Genomic DNA, 23,568 nt, shown 5'->3' with positions numbered 1-23,568 from the left:
CCAGCCCTTCGGTATCAGGGTGGTATTGGTCTAAAATTGCCTCATGGTAGAATAGGACTGGCAAGCTCAGAGAAAGGTTAATTCCTCCCCCCCACATTTGCTTATCTTCCTGTTATCTTTGAATATATAGTCAGATGGATTTCAAGTCCTAGCCTCTCTAAGATATTCTAGAAAGAATTAACTGAAAGGTGATTTTTGGTCCTTACTTAGCCCATTCATTAAGTGGAAGGGCACCCCTGAGAACAGTGTGGTGGTGACAGAAGTCATTGAAATGGGACATGTCTAAATGAAAAGATAAACTGAGAGGTACAGGGTTAGAAGCTGGAAACAACTGGGAAAATTGACCTCCACTGGAATATTTATCCAGAGTCTAGTTCCAAAGCTAAAATGCAAAGGTTCTTGGATTTCTTCTATTAAGAACAGTAATAATGTCTTGCTTGCCTAATCTCATTTGATAATTTTTCCTTTCTCCGGGCTTAATGCATCCCTCACATATTTATATGCTCTGGCTTATAGATCTTTATTTCTTGTAAATTCAGTTTCTCAACACCTACATATGTTCCTTGAAGGTGATGGGTATGTCTTTTATTTCTTTTATGTCATCCTTTCTGCCCAGTGCTTAGCACAGTGCAAGGCACCTGTTGCCCAATAATTATAAACAATTGACTCACTTGTATTGTATAGAACATCCATCCTGATTCTAGGGAGACTCAAGGTGGCAAATACATTAGATTGTATAGAACTCTCTGAGGTCATTAAGATCTTGGCAAGTGTGAGGGTGGCACAAAAGTTCATCGATAATTGTCCTTAAAAATGCATGTTCAACTGGGGCTATCATATTCCCTTCAAAGCTGGCTTAAAGCTAATAATACCACCATCTGCTTTTATGTAGCTCTTTGCAATTTGGAACTTCATTAATAATACTTTACTCATTTTAGTGTCACTAAACCCTGTACACTGGTCAGGGTAAAGCCCTTTTCTCAAATGAGAAAATTGGAGTGCACAGAGATAAAGGACTATATGCACATTTACAAAATTATTGAGTGGCAGAACCACTCACAAAAGGCAGAAGCAAGCCTTTTTTCATCCAAAGGTAGAGTACTTCCCATTCCTCTGCACTGCTTAGTAGACTATTTTTCAACATGGTAAAACTCTCTGGGACAAGAGGAACCTGAAGATGTGGCCCTTTAACAAGAGATGTGGAGAAATTAGGAAAGGACATGCCTTCTTAATTCAAATTACAATGTATCACAAATTCATTTATCCAAAATGGTTTTCTAACCTGGACTTTACCTGGGCAACATTCTAATAATCTCCTTCCAGAGTATGGGAAAAGAAACCGAATCTGAGAAGGGGATAAGAATACTCCCTATTCAGTCAAAAGAAAGGGTTAAAATGTGATTGTTTAAAGATTTAAGGTGGAGAAGAGAGTCTTGAATTATCTAAATATAAAAAAACTAGGGTAAAAGGCTGGATTTCCTTCGGAATGTCTTTTTCAGCTTATAGGGGAAAAGTTAAAGGGTGTGTATCTGGGGGGAAGGGTTAGGGAGGGGAAAATAGAACCCTTTTCTTCTAACAGCCTGTCTTAAAAAATAAAAGAAAAGAGAAACAAATGTTTGTTTCTGTTATTAAGCCCCATCTATGCTTAAAAGTTAAATGAAATAGGGAAAGTTCAGGCACAGAGACGCGTGTTCTGATTTGGTTGTTTACCATCAATCAGACCGTTGCTTGGCAGACACTGGATGGTTATGAGCCTGAACAAGCTGAAAAGGGGCAGGAAAAGAAGTGGAGGCAGCATTCTTCCTATTTAAAGCTGCATCGCTTGAAAAAAGTTTTCGCAGACTGTGCTGGAGCTGGTGCTGAAAAAGGGGGTTTGCAGAGGCTGCCCTGGGGCTGGTGCTGAAAGAAGAGCCCACAGCTGACTTCATGGTGCTACAATAACCTCAGAATCTACTTTTCACTCTCAGGAGAACCCACATGTCTAATATTTAGACATGATGGCAAACTGGGCGGAAGCAAGACCTCTCCTCATTCTTATTGTTTTATTAGGGCAATTTGTCTCAATAAAAGCCCAGGAAGAAGACGAGGATGGTGAGTTTGCCATTTGCTTTGCTTGTAGTGTTTATTGCACGGTTTGGGAAATAGGTGGAATGTTAAGCCTCAGGAAGAGCGTGAAGAGGAGGTTCTGGTTTGAAGTTTGAGAAGGGGGCTGACGGATTTGCACCTGGAAAACGACTTGAAAGACAATTGGGATGTTTGTAAATCCGGAGCTTCTAGATCCGCCGTTGGAGAGAGTACACTACTAAATTTTTCTGGGAAAGCCTACAATAAGTCCTTTTGGCTGAGTGTGAGAGTGGGACGTTTAAAATAAGAAAAGAGTGAATGCTTAAAACGGAGCACTAAAGGCATTTTAGTTAGAGGAGCTCTGTTCTGTGGGCTGGAGTTTTCAGAGCAAGGAAAAGTCGCGGCAGAAGCTGGGTAGGGTGGAGTCTTTTTGTACTGAACTTCAGCTGCTTCATAAAATTCTTTGTTTAGTAAAACCTCTGCAGCAACTCTGATAGCTTTGATTTTTCTTTGTCTTTGGCTCCTCATTCTTTCCTCTTTAACAATTTAAACTTCTTTTTACCATTTTCATTTGTGAAAATGTGATCACTTTTGCTTACTGGGAGGCAGTCTCGTTTGTTTCTCCATGACAGAGGCTGATAGAAGCCAGATTTCTTAAACAGTGGTATTTTCCCACCCTACTGGCTTGATTAACAGGACAGTGGTGGTTCCCGGTTGGATGGCGGAAGGCAGGAAATCAGCATGTCTTGTATATATCTTATTTGGCATGGAATATTTGCATGGACATTACCCCTTAGACACAAGCTTTTTTTTTTTTTTTTTAAAGATAAATCTTGCCTGGTGACCACATTTTTTTCCTATGCAATTTTCATATGTTACAGTTGGGTTATATGGTATGGTTAAGCAAAAATGCATAGCTGTTGTAGTATATAAGAAAATATTTAAATTGATTCCTCTATTAAATCTTTAATCTTGAGGGTTGCAATTTCAAATACAGACATGTACTCCTTTAAAATAAGCCACTGTAGATTTTCATCAACTCAACCATGTAACATCAAACTCAAGCTTTTAAAACTTTGGACATTCATTAACCTTTTCTATTACTTTCATATATAGACACATACATACAGGTATATATGTATATATACTATGTATATATCTATATTTTTAGAACAAATATCTGCTTCTGTGTGTTTTTGATTTCAAAAAGTTTATAAAATTAATCTAGAGATCAGAAGTTCTAAAAAGCTTAAAAAGTGAAAATACGAATTTGTAGATGAATATCCAACAATCTGTCAGGAGTCCCATAGAGGGGGCACTTTCTAAGACTTGGAGCTCTTTATGTTACATTTTATGTTTTTAAAATATGAGGTAATTTATAAAAGGTAAAAACTTTTGAGTTTCTTTGTAATGGCATGAAAAGCATGTGTTGTTTGGAAGGGTGGCAAAAATAATTGAATAGAAAGTAGAAGTAAGAAAACAGGAGGAGAAAAACACAGAAAAATTACAATAGAAATTGAAAATTTGACTCTAGAAAGAACAGTTTACTCCCCTCCCCCACCAAAACAACCAACTTTAATTTAAAACCTTTAATACCACTTTCTTTGTTAATTTATGTTAAAATGAATAAAGTACTTTAATAAAGTATGGAAATAATTGAATATGTGAATAAATGAAAGGACTGTTTCACAAGGTACATGAAATAAGCCATATTTTAAAAGACATTCCCAAATAGTTATAATTACTCTGTAGGTGTTTTTGAAAAATGAGCAGATAATTTTTCTTAATAGTAATTGACATAAATGTAAGGAATGTGATGCTTGATGCAAAAAAGTCCCCAACTCCAATCCAACCCCAGTACCCCCCACGAACGGTATAACCAAATAGCACAGAAAATGGAATTCCAAACATCAAATTTTACAGAATGTGTAATTGCTTGCATATGTGTTGTAAAAAATTCCAGTATTTTATTTCTCAACTTAAGAGAATATAAGTGATAAAAATTCAACAGCAAAAGAAAGTCGTCATTGCCCTAATCAAACATAATAGAGAAAATAATTCCAGAGTATAGTATATTCAGAGCTGCTTAACTTATATTGTACTTACTTACTATGCATATTTTGGTTTAAGTTGATATTGTATGGATACTTGGCAATACTTTCTTTTTCCTGTTCAGGCCTATCACAAGCTTAATAAAGGTGTCATAATTTAGAAACTCCATTTGATTTTGAGTTTGGGGAAGAGTAAGCTTAGATCGATGCTTTAAATTAAAGAAATATCTAAGGCACACATGAAAAGCAAGTACATTTTTCAAATTTTATCTATAACAGTCACATAATGTGATATTTACATTTTGTACAAATATGTCTTCTTGGAAATGTGGAGATCTGTTTTTGCATGTAAGTGCATATTAATAAGTTTTTATTTTTTTCTTTGTTTTTATGACTTCAGGGTATATTTCCCTTCACTTGACTGTGGTTATTTACCAGAAATGTAAAATATAATCTGAGTGTGCCTGCCTGATAGAAACATATGAATGAGAAGATAAAAGTAAATAAATAAAGTTTTAGGCATTTTAAGCCAAAATCAGTTCCATTCTCACTGAGTTTTAAGAACTGATTTGATTTTCTAAATTTATAAGAAACTGAAAGGAGAAAGTTTGGGAGTTGGGCTGACTTTATTTAAAACTAACGTAACAAAAATTAGGGAGTTAAAATGAAAAAAATCAGCTTTTAAAGAGTTTGTGTGGGTGTATGTGTGTGTGTGAAAAATCAGGGAGTTAAAATGACAAAATCAGCTTTTAAAGAGTGTGTGTGCGTGTGTGTGTGCGTGTGGTGAGAGTGTGTGTGCATTGGGGTGGTGGTCTTCGAAAGATTCCACATTTGTGTTAAGGAAAATGCTAGAGCATGTACAGTGTATTTATATTCCTAAGTTAATGCCTAGCATCTAGTGAGCTATATATATTCTTGTTATTAGAAGTAGGCATGCTTAATTTTAGAAAATAATCTTTGTTATGAATCATTGTATTCAACATGGGATAAGCAATGGAGAAGGGAAGGTGCAGAAATGTATCATTTTGTTTCCAAATACTGTAAACCTCAATGCTTTCAGAGGCCAGGCAGGTAATATAAACAAGTGAAGCAAGCCAGTGTTTGTACATCAATAGGTGATGATGGGGCCTGTGGAGAACTGAAGGTGCATGTCCACTTTAAGGCATTCAGAATTAACATTTTCAGAAGATATTGCATATGACAAATAAAATATATCTGAGTATATATTTGGCTCCCGGCCCATGAATTTACAGCCATCATGTTGCAATCCTACACTGATATCCTCCTGGACCCAAGCTAACTTTTGATTACTGAGAGATGAGGGGCTCACAGTCTTATATGTCATGGTCTCTTGCATTTTTATGATATGTCTGCCATTTATCTCATTGTTACGATACAAAAATCAGGAAGCAGATATTTAACACTCAGTAGTATTTGGATAACATCATTTTAAAGGAGGTACAGAATATGTATAAATATGTATACATAGCTTAAGATACATGTTAACTCATAAATTGTTTTAAACTCATTACTGTTGAAATACATGCTATGAAACATGTAGGACATTCAGACTTTTATAGTGGGTACATGTAGCAGAACACAGTAGTTTAAACAAACAAAAAAAGGTTTTCTGGCCAGGCGCAGTGGCTCATGCCTGTAATCCCAGCACTTTGGGAGGCCGAGGTGGGCGGATCACCTGAGGTCAGGAGTTCGAGACCAGCCTGGCCAATATGGCGAAACTCCATCTCTACCCAAAATACAAAAATTAGGTAGGTGTGGTGGCACAAAAATTAGGTAGGCGTGGTCCCAGCTACTCAGGAGACTGAGGCACGAGAGTTGCTAGAACCCGAGAGGCAGAGGTCGCAGTGAGCTGAGACCGTGCCACTGCACTCCAGTCTGGGTGACAGAGTGAGACTCTGTCTAAAAAAAAAAAAAAAAGGTTTTCTTTTTTAAATATAAAGAAATGCTTTTAAGCAGGTAGTGAAAGGCTGGCATATTGGCTCCACAAAGTCATCAGGGACTGAGGTTTTTTTCTACCTCTCCTGGCTCCCATATCTCTAGGTATTTTTTTTTTAATTTATTTTTATGGTCCTAAATGGCTGCTGAAGCTCCAGCCGTTGCATGTACTTTCTAGGCATGTGGATAGAGGATGGAAAACAAAAACTGTGAGCCATTCCCCACCCTGCCCCCTTTTATGAAGACTTTAAAGTCTTCATAACATTTAAACTTACTTACAGTTGGCCGGAATTTAGTCATATGGTCACACAAAACTTCAAGAGGGGCTAGGAAATGTAGCCCTTACCTGGGTGGTGCTGGCAATATACTCTACTGAATTGAGTTCTGCTATGAAGGATAAAAGGAAGCACCACTATTAGGAGTTTTATGGTCCCTACCTCAGTGAGCAAAAAGGTCAGCTACTTTTAGTGGCCTAGATCTTACGGTTTCAGTGGACAAAATATAGTTGTGTGACTAGATCCACTTTGGTTATTGTTCATTACTGAGTAGACTGTGAAGCCAAGAAGACTGAATGGCACATAAATATTAGGCTACATTTTCTTTGCTTCTTGTCTTTAGATAAATTTTGACACCTATAACTTTTATTCAAACTAAACTGAAGCTTTAGTTTGAAGAGTATATCTCTTTCTACATATGTACATTGGTAGATTCATAGATTTAGTGAATTTTTAATATTGACTAACACAATGTATACTTGGACCATGACTCGTAGGGTCGTTGGTAAGCAAGCCACAGATCAGTGTTGATAAAAAATGGTATAAAGAATCACCTAAGATCTTGTGACTAATATAGATTCTAGACCCCTCTACTTTCCAAATATCTAGGAAGTTTGGATGGGGTCTGGGCATCTGTATGTTTTTAGAGCTCTCCAGTTGACTCTGATTTACATTGGTGAACCACTGTATTAAATCTTTGACTGACACTCTGAATCTTGTTGTGGACCTGTTGGCTTTTATGTTCCGAGGCTACATATTAAGATTTTGGTAATAACTTGCTATTCTAGTTATTCATTTTACTTATAAGGCTGCTTAGTTGAAGTTTGTAGGTAAACCATTGCAAAGTCACCATCACTTCTGGAAAAATAACTCAAGGCCCAAATACCCCTCATGGTGGATTAGGCGAATCATTCTACTATGCAGAAGACACATGCCATTTGCATGTGTTTCCAGGTGAATGCATGTTTTTCATTTTCAGTATTTCCTCTCTCTTACTTTCTGCTCTTCACACTTTGAGCACTATCGCTACAGGCCTGAAATTCATTGTGTTCATCATTCTAGACAGGTACCTAATGCAGGATGTGAGGCAAAAGCAGAAAGAGGAAGCTTTGTTTTAAGAAGCTGGAAATTAGAAGATTGGAATCATGTTAATCTATGGCCACAGAATGTAGTTTTTAAAAATCATACAGTTTTCTCTGGTTTGAAGAATGATTAATGCATCATCACCTGGCCTTACATGGCATTCTTAAAATGTATGGACATGGATCAACTGATCTTTAATCGGATTTTCTTCTCTGAGATCACAACATTGAAAAGCTTAGATTTATACATTAGAGATATAGTAAGGGTGGGGGAAAAGACTGGAAGTGTTGATTATTAATTGATCTATTGTATAAATTTGGGCAAGTTACACAAGTTTATATAAGACAAATCTTGGAATTATATAAAGATATTCCTTGATTTAATATTTTTTATTATTTATATCCATGAAACTATAATTTTCACTAAAAATGTAGCACGAGACAGTATCAACTTACTGATAAATATGAAGTCTTTGAACTTTTCTTATATCTAAAAGTCACAGCTTGAGTAGGCTTTTGGAGTCTGAATGAAATTATCAGGAAGATACTGATAATCTAGTTTTCTTAAATTTATCTCCATATAAAGTTCATATATATATATCTAAATTTTACGTAAGATGAATGAGCTGTGATATTCAATATTTAAAAGACTATTTACTCTTGGCATTTGCATGGGAAGTACTCTATCCTATGGAAAATTTTGCTTTAAAGGTGTGACCATATTGGCAACCTTAAGGTTTTTATTTCATTTTATCAATGTTTTAAAAACTAAACCCTTCAAATAAATCAAGGTGGCTTCATCTTATACTAAAATATTCACTAAGAAACAATGTATAAGGGAAATTACAATAAAGCAAGATTATTCCTATCTAAATCTTGCCTTCTACAGAGAAGATAGAGGCTGGGTGTGTGGCTCACTCCTGTAATCTCAGCAGTTTGGGAGGCTGAGGTGGGCGGATCACCTGAGGTCAGGATTTTGAGACCAGCCTGGCCATCATGGTGAAACCCTGTCTCTACTAAAAATACAAAAAAATTTATCTGGGTATGGTGGTGGGCACTTGTAATTCAAGCTACTCGGGAGGCTGAGGCAGGAGAATCGCTTGAACCTGGGAGGGGGAGGCTGCAGTGAGCAGAGATCATGCCACTGCACTCCAGCCTAGGCAACAAAACGAGACTCCGTCTCAAAAAAAAAAAAAAAAGAAGAGGAAAAATGGTAACAATATTAATTAATATTAATTAATTAATCAAACTTTGTTCCTATAGCCTTCTGGTGTTATGTTCAAACTCAAAAATGTTTACATGCTTTTTTTTTTTTAAGTTTAGGATTAAGAAGGAGGAAAGACAGTCTCACAGTTTTGTACCCCTTTTTACCTTTTATTTGAGATGCCCAATCCGAATTGTGAATTCAGCTTTAAGATGACAGCAAACTATATTATCGGTGGAAACACTACTTGCAACGTAAGCATCATAGCCTCGTTGTAGTCTATGTAGTATAACAAGTATAATAAAGCTTGGTCCAGCCATCATGTGAGAGAACAGCTGGGTTCTGGTCCTCGTTCTATTTAGCAGTTTTGCTACCTGCAGAGGGTCCTTAACCTCACTGGGAATTTGTGTCCTCATCTGAAATGTTGAGGAAATAGTATGCACCTTTGTCATCTGATGGGATTCTTAGGAGGATCATTTAAGAAATTTACTTAAAAGTAATTTTAGAGTACTTAAATGAGACACTGAAAGTGACATTACAATCTACTTCACTGACCACAGATATAAACCCTAGTGGTGTATTTTTAAATTGCTTTCACCAAATCTTTGAATTGTTTTGAAGCACCTCCTGGACTTGTTCTTTTGTATCTTATTTGTTCTCCATCTCCCTGAGGAACTTGTTCCATCAGTCATGCTCTCTTTTCTATAACTTCAGCCACTTCCTTTCTATCTGCTCTTTCCCTTTAGCTTGTAAACAAGTTCAGCTCTCTCCCACAGCCTGTGTCTAGCTCCCACCCAGTCTTTATTCTTAGCCCAGCTGCTTTAAAAGGAGCAGTGCAGTTTTCTGTCTCTGCCTCCTATGCCCTCACTTGGCCTCTCTTTCCACTTAAGCTGGTCTAGCATGGTGAGGATTAAAATGTGTGATATTCCAAGGGTCCCTTTTCATCTTATCTTATCAGGCCTTTCTCCTTTATTGGAGACCATTGACCACTCCAGCTTTCCTAAAATGCTACTCTCTGAAGGTTCTTCCTCCACCTCCCTGACCTTTCCCTCTCAGCTTCATCCATGGGCTCCTTCTTCTCTTTTCCTGTAGCATTTTGCTTTTCTTACAAGATTTAGTTCATTGGTTCTCTCTGGATATTTTCTTCCTAGGCCACCTAGAATTAAGGGTTTTGTTTAACAGCTGAATGCTGATAATTATAACATCTCTTCAACCCCAATCTTTCACATGAACTTTAGATAAATAAATATATTCAGCTGTCCCAAAGGCAGCCTAGAACCACTTGAAATTCAGTGTATCCAAAACTTAATTTATTGGCTTCCCTTCAAGACTTGGTCATTTTGCTTATGTAGTCCCTCTTATGCCAGTTAATGGCAACATGATGCTACCTGGTCATTCAGTCAGTCATTCAATCAGCACAATTCCAGTCGTTCACTAAGATCTACCATTTTACCTGCTAAATATTTCTCAAGTGTACCTCTTCTCCATCCCTACTACAAATGCCTCAGTTTAGGCCCTCATCATCTATCCCTCAGTTACTGTGATAGCATCTAAATTCATCTCCTTGCCTCTCATGTATCTGCTTTCCAACAAACGCATATATTGGTGCCTTCTGTTGCTAGTGTGATATAAAACTATCTAATTTTGTATTTACCTTCCTTAACAACTTTCATTGGGTCCTGTAACTTGTAGAAAGAATAAGGTTCAAGCTTCTTAGTGTGACATTCAAGATCCTGCTGATCTAGCCCATTTCTGAGTTTTAGTCGCATCAACTGTCATTCTCAGCCTCAAAATAAGGAATTGCTTGAGGCTGCCACCCCCAACACACACAGACACACACAAACTCTCTCTCTCACTCTCTCTCTATCCTCTTTCATTCTCTACTGTCCAGATTCCACCCAGAACTGACATTCTCTCATTAGTTGAGCTAAGTGCTCCTCTGGCCATCTCACAATAGTCAGTACACCTCTGCCATGCAGGAACAATACCATACTGAGAATGCTTTCTTTCCATGAATCCGTTTTACACATTCCCACCAGATTAGGCTAAGTCCCACTTTTATAATGTCACTCTCCAGTGACATAATTTATTAACATTATTTATTAATTATTTATTAATTATTAATATAATTTATTAACATTAACAATTTATTCCAAGCTGCCATTGACTGTTGCATCACACTTAACACATTATACTGACCTTACTTCTGTGTGACTTTTTTTTTACCTAAGAGTGCCAAGAGTATCCAGCTGCCTTGCAAGACTGCTCATGTTCTCCTCCACTGTATCTAAACAAATACTATGATTTCCATTATTGTCCTTAACACTACTGATTGCAGCACACCATGCAGCATCCTTTCTCACTTCAGATCTAACTTTTTACTGTTCCCACATCTAACTTTTGCGATTTAGGTACTTCAGTGCTTCTCTTTTTATCTTCCCTCTGCCTATTGATGTTTTCCTCCAAGTTCTGCTTCAAATCTTATATCCTCTAAGAAACTAAGAGATTCTTATCTGCAATAAATATCCCCTTTCCTTTCAAGGGATGGTCCTTATGTTGCAAGTGTGTTGGTGTTAACCAAGAATAAGTTTCCTGGGAGATAGGGACTATGTCATGAAGTCATTTTATATTTTAGATCCACCCATGCATAAATGCCAATTGAGTACTATTTGTGAAAATCTAGAAAAATTTTTTCCACAATTCGTTCACTCAAGTATGAGTGATCCGAATTCAAATTTAGGTTTTGGAAATTGTATTTCCATATTCTCGGGCAATTTTTTTGATTTCTCTGTGTTACAGTTTCTTCATCTATCAAATTGGAATGATACTTAAAATAATTATGATGAATACTATCTATCTATCTAACACCTACATGATAGCAGTGACTCCCAACTAATAATAGGAACTCATTAATATGGCAGATGATTATTATTAGATTACTATTTAATAATAACAGGCCGGGTGTGGTGGCTCACGCCTGTAATCCCAGCACTTTCGGAGGCCGAGCTGGGTAGATCACCTGAGGTCAGGAGTTTGAGAACAGCCTGACCAACATGGTGAAAACCCATCTCTGCTAAAAATACAAAATTAGCTGGGCATGGTGGCACATGCCTGTAATCCCAGCTCCCAGCTACTCGGGAAGCTGAGGCAGGAGAATTGCTTGAACCTGGGAGGCGAGGTTGCAGTGAGCTGAGATCGCGCCATTGCGCTCCAGCCTGGGCAACAAGAGCAAAAATCCGTCTCAAAAAAATTATTATTTAATAATAATAGAGATAATAAATGCTTATTGGGTGATTATGAGAACCAAGATGTTAGATATTACAGAGAAATAAAGAAACAACTTTTGCTCTCAGAGAGATTAAGCCTAGCATAAAACTTTTAAAACGCAATTTTTATATTTTATTCTACTGTGATCATTTTGGTAATATATCAGTGATTTTATCTGTGTGTTAATAAGCTTTTAAAACCCATTTAAAATTTTTACTGTTCAAATAAAAAGGCCATATTGTATTATTTCCTTTTGTAGGTTTACTAATACAAAAAACAAAAGAAAGAAAAACAAAAGGCACTTCCCAATGGAGAGTTTCTAATGGCCCCATGATCTGAAGCATCGCTGCCCCTCCCCTGTTTCGCAGCCCCACATACATTTACTTTGTGCTGGTTCCCAGTGTGTGAGCAAGCCAAGCATGATCCACTCCATGCCCCAGTGCCACCTCATGCCTGTCTACCATCCCTGTCTGCTTCAGAGTTTAGTTTGTGAAACTATGATAATCATAGAAGTCTCTATTAAAAACTGGAAACCTGTTTTCCACTCTGCATTGCTCTGGGTTGCATTTGGAATGAGAGGCATTGCTTCACTGCACAGGGATTTACAAAGCAGCTCCCAGGACTATTTGGATACAGTAGTAGGGGTGACCATCTTTTCCCAGACTCTGTAGCAAGTCTCTTCACTTTCCAAAAGCTGTTAATTTACCTCACTCCCTTCACTCCCAGGAGATTTTTATGAAATTGACTCCAGAAAGCAGAAACTGGTATGGGATATTGGCACATTTTTCATACTCACACTTTCCTTACTTTGCTGCACTGTTCTTTCTTTGTAGGTTTTCAAATTTATAATAAAAAATGATGGGTTTAACTTGGAAGGAGAGATGCAGGTGGAATTTTACCAGATAATTTGTAGCTATGAAATTCTTTAATTAAATTTTTGATATTCAATATGGTTGTTCTGTGGTCATCAACTTTAAATTTTTTTTATTATGGAATTCTGAAAATATGGATGGTTCCCATAGCAAATACAATTTATTTATAGAGATTTAATATTTTCATTTAGCTTTCATAGTAATAGGCTTATTTGCTCTTGAGGTAGAAGAACCTCTCAGATTCATTTATGCTAGTTTGGAAGTATTTTAAAGCTTTTTTTTCTCATTCTTTCGTTCTCAGATTTTTATATTAAATAAATGGAAAGTTACAGTTTAATTCAGGGCACTATGGTTTTCATGTTGTGATGAAGTTTCAGCCAGAATTTTTGGTGAAGTGGATTGGACAGTGAGGTTAACTGACTACCATGGAAAGATTAACTGCAAAGTTCCTAGTTTTCTGATCTTTGGCTACAAACATAAAACTTCTGAGGTTTCAGCAAAAAGGGCTATATTTGCTTTGAGAGGACAGAGGGCACTGACCATTCCATGTTAAGTGAGAGATTCTGTTGTAAGAATTTAAATAATAATAATAAAAAAAACCCGGGCACAGTGGCTCACGCCTATAATCCCAGCACTTTGGGAGGCCAAGACGGGCGGATCACGAAGTCAGAAGATCGACACCATCCTGGCTAACACAGTGAAACCCCGTCTCTACTAAAAATACAAAAAATTTAGCCAGGCGTGGTGGTGGGCGCCTGTAGTCTCAGCTACTCGGGAGGCTGAGGCAGGAGAATGGTGTGAACCTGGGAGGCGGAGCTTGCGGTGAGCCGAGATGGCACCACTGCACTCCAGCCTGGGTGACAGCGAGAGTCCGTCTCAAAAAAAAAAAAAAAAAAAAAAAAAAAATAGGAGTTTGTACTGGGAAAAAAGAGACTTGAGGCTGATGAATGAAGAGCAACTGCAAATTCTATCAGGGAGCTGGTGTTCAAGCCTTTAAGGCGCTACAGTGTTATGCCCTTCTAGGTGTTATTTTGTGAAACTATGATAGTCATAGAAGTCTCTATTAAAAACTGGAAACCTGTTTTCCACTCTGCATTGCTCTGGGTTGCATTTGGAATGAGAGGCATTGCTTCACTGCACGGGGATTTACAAAGCAGCTCCCAGGACTTAAAAAAAAAAAAAAAATCACTTCTTTCTTCAATCCTCCCCTATTTTTCCTTAAGTTTTGATAATTGTTGATGAGATTAGGCAAGTTTTTTATTTGTGGCTTTTGTTGTTCTCTCTTAAGCACAGTGTAGCTGAACTGAATTTTGCTTAGACACAACTCATAGGTTTATAAACCAATGGAGTTCTCATTAGCCTAGAAATATTTCCTTATACAGTACTTAGAATCATTTTTGTTTGTTTGTTTTAAAAAATGGAGTGGGGGAATGTATTCTGTTATGTAAAGGATGACAACAAATTGAATTAGAATTAGTTCTATAAAGATAAATCAGTGAATAGGCTCTAAGTTTCACTGTGGGTGTTTGTGTTGGGGCATAGGAAGGATGACATAACAAAATAGAATTGGTAAGTTTTAGTATATTCAGCATATAAATACGTCTTGTAAAGTTGCCAAGTGTCCCGCTCACCTGAGCTACCTTGTGCCTCTTGACTTTCTTTGGGTGCAACATTTGCTAAAGTCCTAGGAGTAAGAGCAGGTCCAGTTCTAAGAAAAAAATTTTGAATACCTGGCTTATTTTTAGTTTTTAAGGGAAATATGCTTTCATTCACCTTTCTGTCTGAAGGAAAGGCATTTTTCAAGATTGGGAGGCCATCCTTGCCTTTCCAGTGTTTTGCACTAAGCTCCATCTGGATGTCTTTTTCCCAGATTTTCTTTCAAATTTCAGACTTTTCCTTCCAGCCTGACCTCTTATCACAATTTACCTGTTTGGCATTCTTTTCTTTCCGAGCCTCATGGGGAGCTAATATAGTCCAGATGCCCTATAGTTAGTGTCCTAGGACACAGATTTAATGATATTATGCTCTTGTCATACAAGCTTGTTATATGGTAATTTGCCTTTTAAGATCTTTTTCTCAATATTTTCTCGCCACGAGAATCAACTGACATACTGGCTCTGGGTAAAAGCCCCAGTATCCCAGATGGACTCCGTGGCTCACACTACAGATGAATAAAATTCAGCTGTCATAGACACTCTACTTGCCCACGGAGGGTTCCACAATCCAAATGTTAAAATTACTTCAAGTCTTTTCTAATAGAAACTGAAAGCTGTCTGGTTATAATCAAAATGGAAATTTGCCAGCCAGATTCCTACTGTTTCTGAAGAGGGATTTTGAGTTTCTTCAGGATAGAACCCTAAAATTGCCCCATGGTATATGCCCAAAGTGACCTAACGTGGCCAGTTGAATTTCAGGGAGATGCTTTCCAGGATGACAATTTCACTGGAATAATTTCAGAATAGGTAGTTCTCTGCCCGTAATGTCCCTTTCCTGTCTTAGGTGATTTAAAAAAAAAAAAATTCAACCTGTCTTTCTTCTCTTCAAAAGCAAGTTTCAAGTCACACCTGGGTAGAACCTTATGCCTCTATGGAGACTGCAGGATGTGGAAGACAGGAGAGAGGGTATGGAGAGCAGCAAGAGCCTGGGAAGAAGGGCTCTCCGAGAGTATATAAGTGATACCAATGGACAGGTGGCTCAGATAGCATCATTGAAATGCACTAAAATGTAAGGCTCCATGCTAATTTAGTATGACCATATCTAAGTGATGTCTTGGGGGGTTTATTTAGTGAATTTCAAAAAATTTGGAAAAGTAGATGACATCTCTCAACATTTGTTCTTTGACTCTTCTATTTTTTACCCTATTTTTAAAACATAGTCATTTTAGAATAAATAAATAGATAAATAAATAAACTGTGTCACAATACTATATTCTTTCGGCTAAAAGCACATATTCTGTCAACTAGGCCTACAGGCAGTAGGAGTAGGACACTGACTCAGCAATGAGTTTTTGTTTTAAATTGTTACTTTGGGAGCTTCCCAAGAGTTCCTGTTACCATTTTTCTACATATAGAGCTTTTTACAGTTAGCACTTCTTTTCCATTTACTTTCAATACACAGTTAACAAAAGAAGGGTCTTTGGATTCACATCTTTGGGTCCAGACTTTGCCATTTGCTAAACTTGTGACCTTGAACAAGTTCCTGATCTTCTTTAAGATTCAGTTTCCTCTCCTCATCTGCATATTGAGGAGTTAAATTAAAATGCATGGCCTTTATGGGCACTGAAGAAATGTGGATGTTATTAGTACTTTTAGAATGGATTCCCTGATTGGCTCATTACAGACTTTTCCTCCAATAACTAAAACAATTTTTATCAGATTATTCCCAGTTACTAGGTTTGATAGGAGGAAGGATAAGGGAGCAGTGAATCCTAGGCACCTGGGACAAAATTGGGGAGGGAGTGGAAGAGGAAAAACTATAACTGGGAGATTTGAAATGACAATAGTAAATTTTCATTTACTATGTATTTATATTCATAATTATTTTTACTTATCTCATGTTTTTCCCTTTGGGCAGGTTTGTGCTTAGCTCTTGATTATTTACAAAGCATTTCAGGAAAAGCAAACCAGCAAAACCCCCAAAAATTATCCTTTGGTATTAGAATGCATTTGGCAAATTAAGTGGTACATATACACATTTAATTTAATTCTTTCTTTCTAATATAAAGTTTTTGGCAATTGTTTGCACATTTGGCTTTGGTAGAGTTGTTTGAGAAAAGTGGAAATATGCTTAAGATATGAAACATGTGTTTACTTTAATGATATTTTACTGATGTCAAGACAGACTTATTTGAGCCCTGGGGCAGTATTTTTGTGAGGGATGGCATGCACCTTGCCTGAGCAGTCAATGAAGAGAAAGCAGCTGTTTGAGCTTGCTCAACTTCTACTAACTCAACGTGGATAGAGTCCAGATAGCAACTGGCCCTGTGTCAGATGACTGCAATAAAGCTCTCTTTCCTTATAAATTCTTTATAAACATGATGTGTTGGGGTCTTAATTTTCTCATTTACAAAACAGAGATAATACTTTATATTTTTCTACCTTATTGGTTCAAAAGAAAGAGTTCATAATTTCTGTAGAAATTCTTAGTCAGCTGTAAAACCCTATTACATAAGCATATATTATATTACATAAAGGTGTTATTATTTAGCATGCTTTTACTGTAATGAACAGTTAGCTAAATGCAAAATAAAATTCTTCTCTGAAGTAAACAACAATAATAATAATCAAAAGGAATATAAGACTCTCCATAGAAATAAAAGAAGGTAAAGTTGTATTTTTTCAAAATCATATTTTAATCTTTTATTTAGCAAAATAAAATAGACTGCTTATATAACTATCTAGAACATCTCCCAAAGCCCCAGAATAGGAATTAAATAGTAAAAAAAAAAAAAATAAGAATAGAGGCTTTGACTTGAGGAAAAACAGAACAGATAGAAAAACAAAATGTGATTTTTCTGCTATAACTGGACTGTAGTCTCTCTACAAGTGAAATGTAGCTTCCTGGCAGAAGCCTGAATCACTATTATTATTACTTTTTCTTTATTCATCTCGCATCAGGAAGCTTGTCTCAAATTCAAAGTTAAACGCTAAAAGCCTGTTTGTAGCATGGTATCCCTTTTCTCTGGGTCAGAAGGTGACTTAGAGCTAGAAGTTTAAACTGGTGACAAATATCCACAGGCATCTGAGCCAAACGGTTAGAAAAAAGTCCTATCATCCCTCAGGCCTGTCTACATTCTGGTATTTTAAGACTCTCTACTTGTGTAGAGAGAAACATGCAGTTAAAGATATGAGGGCCTTGACTAAATAGGCTGTTACTTTCATGAATGAATTGTTGAAATAATTTGAAAGAAAAGCTTCTAAATTAAAACTGGACCAGGACACAGGAAATCTGCATCATAATTGCAGCTCTGTCATGGACTAACTTGGTGATTTTGTGGAAGTGACTTAAATTCTCTGGACCTCAGTTACTTCTGTTGCAAAACCTGTGATACATTACCCAGAGCTACTGTCTGCTTTGAAAGCCTATGACTATAGAATATTTAGATAAAGGTACTTCATTTAAGTCATATTTGTGCTGTAATACAGTGGAAAGTCTCACCTACACATTTTGGTAACTGGAAGCATCACACATAATCTCTATGGTAATACATTTCTGTACTTGTGAGTTTGCATTTGAAGTTTAGATCAATTCAGATTTGTAGTTATGTCCCTAAATATGGTTTATTTAAGGAGCACAGCTCCCAATTTATAACTTGTAAATTGATCTGCTTTTCAGTGAGTGACTCTACAATAAAGTTCCTAGACACTGTTATAAAAGATGATTGTAAAAAAAATTCAAAATAATCTGCTATCAAATTTTTCATATTAACTGAATTTTCCAATTAGAGAGAAAATATGTAAATGCATCATGTGTTGTGTTATACTGTTTAACCACAGACTCAGTGTTCTCTAAATGTTTTTGGTGAGAAGGGATGTCAGAGTTTAGCAGCATGCCTTCTTGCCCTGATGCTGGTGGATTTATCTTTGCAATGCTTATTTTTTCCAACAATCCTTGAACATACCAAACTGCTATTTCATTCAGAATAAGAATAAGAATAATAATGAGGAAAAGAAGGAGAACAATGGGAGAGGTGGAGAAGGAGCAGAATAATGGGGCGAGAGAGAAGGTGAATTATTATTATTATTATTAAATGGTTGTGGGCTTTTACCTGAGGAGTAGATCATATTTGTTCTCGATTCCTTGTTTTTTGCCTCTTCTTGACTTCTTATTTTTCTTTGCAATCGTGTTTCTTGGGAGATACATAAGTGTTTACTATGAATATTTAGAAAATTTGATTTATTCCATTGATATTTCTTGAGCACAGAATTTTTTTGGAATATGCTGCTTGCCCTCCTTTATCTTCTGGGAAAATGGGACTCCATTTTTGTGTTTGTTCCCCCATTTCCCTCCTTCACTAGTACTGACTGAGTCCTGCAAACATTTATCTTCTCAAGTCCTGCTAGAATTCCTCTCCCAGGGATTCTGGGCAGAAAACAAGCCTCTTTTTTACATCTTTACAAGTAGTGTGTGTGTGGAATTCAAGTGCATGAAACATTCAGATTAAAAATCTGATAATATTTTAGAAATTCCAGTATACCCACAAATACTCACATGTATGTTTAAATCAGGGATTCCAGTAGGAGAAAACTGTTAGATTCTAGCTTAATGTACTCCTCAATAAATGAGTTATACTTTGGTCATCGTAAAGCACTTGCTAATAATTTACTACTTTGGGGGATTTAAATCCCATTCTATCTTCAGAAGTCATTATTAAAGTGTTATCAGTAACATTAGAATTTGCTTTGGATGATTCTGACAAATTCAACGTTTTATTAAACAAAATGATGCTCTGGTCTCAAATGATGGAGATTTCAACTTGCTTTTCTCTACAGAGGAGTATATCCCCCACCATGCAAGTTATGAGGCATTTACCTTCATTTATTCATTAATTTGGTAAACATGTGCTGAGTACCTGCTCTTTATCAGGTTCTTTATTGATTGATACAGAAACAAATATTTAATTCTTACTCCCAAGAAGTTAATCGTCTAGTGGGAATGAGACAAATAAAACAAGGATAATACTTTGTGGTCTGTGCTGTGGCAGAGGCAGACAAAGAATCAGGGGAATAACAGAAGACTTCCCTCCCACATACTGCCTGAGAGGTGGAGGACTGGGATGGGAGCTCAGGGAAGGCCTCCCGTGGAGGGCACACCTGAGAAGTCATTCCGCTACCTGAACTCTGTTATTTTCCTTATCCCTTATTTTTTCCTTCCCTTCACATCCAAATCTTTCAAGTCCGCCATCAAGTCTGATGTGCATCCTCTTTGAAACCTTTTTGAACATCATAGACATATTTTTTCTCTTTTCTCTAAAAGGTAGCACTTCCTCTTTCTTTAACACATTTAGCACACAATAAATCCTTTTATTTATTGCCCACTGTTTTCTAAATAACAGTTATTGTAAATGTCATTGACTTTTTAGTTATATCATATGCTCCTTGAGGGTAAAGACCATCTCTCAAACCCAGAAAGTCAGATCCAGCTCCAGTGCTATGCATATAGTAGAAACTCAATAAAAGTTTGTGACTGATATTTCAAGCAAAATATATTTTCTTCGTTTCAAAATTAAGTGCTTTCTCTCTGTTGTTAGATTGCTGTCTAATTACATTGCACAACCTTGCCTAAGTTTTTATATACATAGCATTGAGCTTAAAAACATGGAACCAGCTCTTATGCATAATTTAGCTATATTTAGCATCTTTTTGTCCAAAGCCTTATAAAAATACATACATCAAAGCACTGTAATTAAATGGAAACAAAGTTAAATTTATATTTTACTTGTTTTATTTATAGTGACTTGAGTCAGAGTATAGGGACACAAAGATGATTGACATATTATCTTGTATTTAAGGAATACGTAATGAGAGGAATAGATACATTAACAAATAACTATAATGCTGTGTAATAAATACAGTGAGAAAGAATGGCATAAGAGGAGTATCCAGCCCACCCTTGAGAGCATGGGTTGGTTTCTTGCAGATGTATCCAAAACGTAAAGGATAGATGTGTAGTAACTAGCAGAAATGACACAAGAGGAAGGACAAGAGGATGGCATCTAGATAAAAAAAAAGTTCAGCCGGGCGCAGTGGCCCACACCTGTAAGCCCAGCACTTTGGGAGATCGAGGTGAGCAGATCACCTGAGGTTGGGAGTTCGAGACCAGCCTGACCAACCCCATCTCTACTAAAAATACAAAATTAGCTGAGTATGGTGGCACATGCCTATAATCCCAGCTACTCGGGTGGCTGAGGCAGGAGAATCACTTGAATCTGGGAGGCAGAGGTTGCAGCAAGCTGAGATCGCGCCATTGCACTCCAGTCTGGGCAACAAGAGTGAAACTCCATCTCAAAAAAAAAAAAAAAAAAGGAAAAAGAAAAGAAAAGAAAAAGTACATGAAGAAATTCTCAGGAATATTAATTAGCATTGTTTTGCAGAAAACTACAACTACTTTAATGTCTTAGAGCATAGAATGGAAGGTAGGAAGACATTATTATTAGAGTTTTGATTTTTTTGGCAATTTATTGATTGATTAATTATGAACTCAGTCTTCAGTAGTAGGAAAGACAGCGGGTGTAGACCTTTATTTTTCCTTCTCTGTGCATTAAAAAGCTGAATTGTAAAGGGAAGAAGAGCTATAGGACCCTAGTCAGAACAGGATGTAGAGTCCAGTGAGGATTTTTGTTTTATTTTATTTTCAGATGGCAGAGTAGGCTGTTTATAGGCTTCAGAAAAAAGCTCCATAAAGAGGAAGATGTTGAAGATAGAAAAAAAGGGGGGATAAAGATTGCCCAAGATATAGAAAGGCTTTCTTAGAGACAAAGTCAGGGTTTTCTGAGTTGGCTAGTGGTCTATACTCTGTTGACATTTATTTTTGGTGTCTTCTGCCTCTATAAATAATAATATCACACTACATATAAGTAGTATTATACAATTCATGAAGCATTCCCACTTCTTTTATGCATACATTCTCAGAACCTCAGATTAAAGATGAGGACACTGAATCTACAAGGAATGAATGATGCAGAGGGTGTTGGACAGAAGTATAGAGCTTCAGTTTTCTGGCTTCTATTTCAGGGCTCTCTCAATTGTATCTTACAGAGAGGAGAAAAAAGGGAGGATGGCAATTTTAGTCACCAAGAACAACACTCTATGTTACATGAAAATTATTTGTGTTCAGTGCTGAGTTCTTAGAGACTTCAGTGAGACCAAACCTGTGGCAGGCAATAATGAGGAAAAAATACAATTTAATGTTTTATTTAAAACAATTATTTATTTATTTTTAATTTAATTATTATTATTATTATTTTTTGAGACAGGGTCCCGCTCTGCCACCCAGGCTGGAGTGCAGTGGTTCAATCTCAGCAACCTCTGCCTCTTGGGTTAAAGTGATTCTCATACCTCAGCCTCGGCCTTCCAAAGTGCTGAGATTACAGGCATGAGCCACCATGCCTGGCCAATTTAGTGTTTTAGAAGTTTAGATTTTTTAAAATAATTTTTTCAGTGAATATGCATAAAGAGGAAGATAGAACCACACAACTTTTAATTTACTCAACTAATACATTTACTTGTAATAAAAGCAGCAACATTGTAGCTGGAATCTGGAGCTGAAAACAAATGTAATCACAGGCTGTGTGACAGTGCAAGAGCCAAAAATGACTTTTGAGAAAAATATAATGCTTGTTCAGCATTCAGTGAGACAATCCTAATTGTTAGATTTTCTGCCTTAGCTTTAGATACACTGCTGATTTTAAAATCAATGAAACAGTCATCGGCCAAATATTTATTGAGTGCTTTCTGGGTCTCTGGATTCTAAGCACCATGTTAGACATTACAAGTAGAAAGAAGAATTAGAAGTGGGCTTACTTAGATACCTAATATGAGAGATACAATTAGCTATAGATTCCTGTGAAGAGAACCAATGGGTATATAACTAACAACATGCATGTAGACCAGCTTAAGCAGAGACCACATCTGAACCAAATATTTTCAGTAGGAGGTTCTCTAATGAAAATGTTTGTTTGCTAAGAAAATATTTTTCTTCCTGATGTAGTGACATAGATGATCAATACCTTTGTTCAGGTTTCTTTGAGGGTGGTTAAAATTGAGTTAAAAATGTAATCATCTGCAGAAATGTTTTATCAATTTGTATGAATGCTGCCTATTTATAATAAATCAATCCGTAGAGTATAAATATTTGTGTGACTTCGGTGCCCCAAATAATCAATCTATATATTTAGTAAGAAATTCAGAAGCAGAATCCTTGGTTCCTGACCTTGGGAAGTTTCAAATTTAGTTGCAAAATAAACACTTGAAATAATTAGGCTAAGAAGTAGGATATATAAGCACCAAACAAAAAGACATTAAAGTTTTGGTAATAAGTCTAGAGTCAGTTCAGGAAAGGGGAAAAGTTGGAGTTGTTGGGAAATGAGTGAAAGATTTCAGAGAGGAAGCAGATAGGAGAATATAGTGTTATGGAAGGTATCAGAGATACTCTTAGAAGAGATTGACAGTTCCTGTATCACAGAGATCCAAGGAAGGATGAAGAAGAGATACTGAATCTGGTACTGTGGTGTTTTCTAACTATTTTTGAGAGAGTAGATGTTTTTACAGTTAAGAACCAAAGTAAAATTTCCAGAGGTTAAATCTCTTGTATATTCTAACATATTGATTTCTGAACTAATTTCGCAGTAGCCATTTGGTTCATATATTTGACTTAAATTGTACTCAGCTAATTTCTTTTAGTTTTATATTGTTTCTTAATGTTAGGGACCTCTTGAATACTAATAAAATGATGGCTATGGTCTATTGGTATTTGCACTGTGTTAATACTTTTAGTGCTAATAAATGTTCATAGTGCTAGTAAGCACTACAAAAATAGAGGACTGTGATCAGTGGCTTTAGTAAAGAATTGCAAAAATGTTTTGGCTTAATATTTAATCCTTTATGTAATAATAATATTGGTTGTTAACCTAAATAACCCCAAATTTCCATAAATTACTCATAAAAGTCATTACTATGGAGTCGGTCATTGCACATATCTGTAGCTATTACTGTAATGATTCTTAGTAACTCATCTACTGATTACTGTATGATTACCTAACACTATGACTTAATAATTAAAATGCAGAAAATATTTATC

General features: G+C 36.5%; 1 protein-coding gene across 4 annotated transcripts in view; it reads left to right on the top strand.

Moving 5' to 3' along the window:
• COL5A2 (collagen type V alpha 2 chain) overlaps window positions 1–23,568 on the top strand; it is a 408,452-nt gene that overhangs the window by 259,242 nt on the left and 125,642 nt on the right. The window contains exon 1 of one of the 4 annotated variants that reach the window (XM_063790629.1): window positions 1,532–2,091. The exons of the other annotated variants lie outside the window; for them this stretch is intronic. Within the exon in view, the coding sequence (XP_063646699.1) occupies window positions 1,995–2,091 (97 nt within the window). The 5' untranslated portion in view covers window positions 1,532–1,994. Of the gene's footprint in view, window positions 1–1,531; window positions 2,092–23,568 lie in introns of those variants that run through there. 4 annotated transcript variants of the gene reach the window in all.

Source organism: Pan troglodytes, chromosome 13 (genome assembly GCF_028858775.2).
Source record: "Pan troglodytes isolate AG18354 chromosome 13, NHGRI_mPanTro3-v2.0_pri, whole genome shotgun sequence".
In the NCBI taxonomy this organism is placed as follows: domain Eukaryota; kingdom Metazoa; phylum Chordata; class Mammalia; order Primates; family Hominidae; genus Pan; species Pan troglodytes.
Note: the sequence above shows the minus strand (reverse complement) of the source record. Positions and strands in the feature narration are given on the sequence as shown.